General features: G+C 32.1%; 1 protein-coding gene across 2 annotated transcripts in view; it reads left to right on the top strand.

Moving 5' to 3' along the window:
* Positions 1 to 2,983, top strand: part of LOC102680993 (zinc finger protein chinmo) — a 59,433-nt gene that overhangs the window by 38,438 nt on the left and 18,012 nt on the right. For both annotated transcript variants that reach the window (XM_006618816.2, XM_006618814.2), the window contains exon 6: positions 527 to 808. In XM_006618816.2, coding sequence (XP_006618879.1) covers positions 527 to 808 — 282 coding nt within the window. The remainder of the gene's footprint in view (positions 1 to 526; positions 809 to 2,983) is intronic.

Genomic DNA, 2,983 nt, shown 5'->3' with positions numbered 1-2,983 from the left:
GTTTTGTTCAAAGTTAACAGTAACAACAATTTAATGTGGAATCAAAAATTGAAATATCTTGAAATCAATTATGTCTTTTATATTATTCTGCATTCTTTTGAAATTATATCTTCATTTTCAAATTCTATTTCTTAAATTTTGTCAGTTTTTTTTTTAAATTTTGGAAAAATTGTTCAAAGTTAACAACAATTTAACGTGGAATCAAAAAGTGAAGTATTTTGAACTCAAAAATATGTATTTTATATTATTTTACATTCATTTGAAATTATATTTTTATTTTCAAATTTTATTTTATATCACTAAAATTATATCTTTATTTTCAAATTCTATTTCTTAATTTCTTTTTATTTCTATTTTTCTTTATTTCTATTTTGTCAGTTTTTTTTTCAAATTTTGGAAAAATTATTCAAAGTTAACAGTAACAATAATTTAACAAATCAATGGAATCAAAAAGTGAAGTGAATCTTGAATTCAAAGATATCAATTATGTGTTTTATATTATTTTATATTTCATATATTTGCGCAGATCTACGAATAAAGCAAGAACCAGTGGCAATGACCGACCGGGAAAGGGCGGAAAAACTGGCAGAAAGATTGTCAGGCGAAGTATATACCGGGGGAAGGGGGTTCGATAGTGGTCATTATGGTTCGAATTCGGATCACATGCAGCCTGGAGGACAAATTGGACCCCCCATGGTGCGTTTGCCGCTTGCTCATCCACCGACTCCTGATCTCAGCCCTGCACCCACTAATCCCGCTATGTGGAATACGAAAATGAAGAAGGCTGGCACTGTCTCCACCCCCCATGGTGAGTCCGATTTTATTCATTTCCTATCTTCAAAATATTTAAAGTGTTCTGTTGCTAATGTATCCATTCGTAAATTTGATATTACATATTGAATTAAAATTAAAAAATTAAATAAGAAACAATGATGAACAGAGAATATTAATAATATTTAATAATAATCTGTATTTATACTAATACAATATTTTTATAATTTTTTTTTTATATATAATTTTACGCATAATATCTTTTAATACATTAATACTGTAAATTAAAAAAAAAGATGAATTTTAAACATATTTTGTTTTATATTCTAATAAAATAGGTATATTTTTATCTTTTTATTTACTCTGATATCGTATTACAAATTTCAAATCAACGTATTTAATAATGATATTAAAAAATTAACTATGTTTCATCAATTTAAAATTATCATATATATATATATAACGTCGATTCTCGGTAACAAATCGGTAACGTAACAGTTTAAGCCACTGTTTTAAACGTCATCGATTACAGAAGTTTACCAGACTTTCCGTACCACGTGTTTCGATTCACCGCCAACGTGATGAATACACGCGTATAAATGATTACGCGAATCTCTCGCGCGTATAAAAATATTTCTCTCTACTTTACAAAGTTAGAAATTCCATTGAACTGTTAACGAATTAATTTACTAACTAACATTACTAACGATTATTATTCAAAGGGGATAAAAATATCATCTCTTTTCGTTATTTGTTACAAATTATTTGAAATGAATTTTAATGATAATTTTAATGAGATTGACGAAACTTTCCAATAATATATGGGCGTCGCCAGAAGGCAAAATCTTTTAGATCTAAAAGATCTAATGTTACAAAATGCACGTGAAGCTTTCTTGATGTTGCAACGTCGTGCCTCTCGATGATCCCTTCCAATGCCGTTCTATTTCACAAGATAATTTGAATGATGGTTTGAGTAATAAGGTGAACAGAATGCAATCTCAATCTTAAAATTTAATTTACGATTCGTGACTCGGTTTCTTTATTAAGACATAACAGAAAATTTCATTACTTATTATTTATATATTATAATCTTTTTCTTGAAGTATATTTCCTAATATTACTCTAATAAAAATTTAAACTTTCTTTTATTCGTGAGAAGAGAATTATAGAAAGAAGAGAGATATAGAAATTTTAATTTCTCTTTTCGAGAATGCAAAATATGATAAGATTTTTATTTTTCTAATGAGATGAATAAAGAAGAACGATTATAATCAATCTTTTCAACAATTTTTCTTTATCGTTCGTTTTATTAAAAAAAAAAAAAAAAAAGAAACTTACAAAGACATCTAAAACTTTAAAAATCTCTCCTTTCACACGTTTCTAAAATAACGAAAAAGCTTTCAGTTCCAAAGGTAATCCGCTCGATCGAATCTTCGCTGCCCCCTCGTGGTAGATACTTGCTAGAAGGTTGAAAAATTATTTTCAGAAACTCGACAGTCGACTCGCTCTTAAATGTCACCGCGACGTCAGCCGAGCTTATGGCGTGTTCCGATGTCGTATCGACGCGTGCTCTCATCACAACTATACCACGCCACCGTCGTCCTCGAAATTTCGCTCATTTCATATTCTTTCTCAACATACCTCTACCAATAATATCTTTTTTTTTATCTCGAACGTATATATATATATATATAGTCGAGTCTCTATATTAGAGACCTTGCGCTCAAAAAAATGCAAAAAGCAACGACTAGACCACAACGACAACGTTAGATCAGAATTTTAACGGGTATCCGAAAAGCTCGGCTCAATCCAATCAAGGGATCGACACACGGTCTCACCTTAGAATGACACCGGTTGCCTTCACGGTGTGAACAAAGCGTTACAAAGAGGATGCAGGCGACACGGTGCAGCCATTGGGAACATCTTTTGCTCCGGCGAGCAAATCACCAGGCGTGTGACGCCACGATACGAAAAACGGGATAGATGGATGGATCGTGTAGTAGGGTGGCGGCAATCTCGCACACAAACGTGATCCCACGACCACGGAGTAGTGGTCCAGGATCGTCGAATGTCGCGGATCACTCTTTAACCATTTTTAGATAGGCTAATACGGTGAAGAATGAACCGTACGGTAAAGAAAGAAGCGAACCGTCAACTAATGCAACGGTTATTGACATTAATCGTGCTCGAGCAATCGCGTGCACGAGAAAAG

This window comes from Apis dorsata, unplaced genomic scaffold (genome assembly GCF_000469605.1).
Source record: "Apis dorsata unplaced genomic scaffold, Apis dorsata 1.3 scaffold_376, whole genome shotgun sequence".
Classification (NCBI taxonomy): domain Eukaryota; kingdom Metazoa; phylum Arthropoda; class Insecta; order Hymenoptera; family Apidae; genus Apis; species Apis dorsata.
Note: the sequence above shows the minus strand (reverse complement) of the source record. Positions and strands in the feature narration are given on the sequence as shown.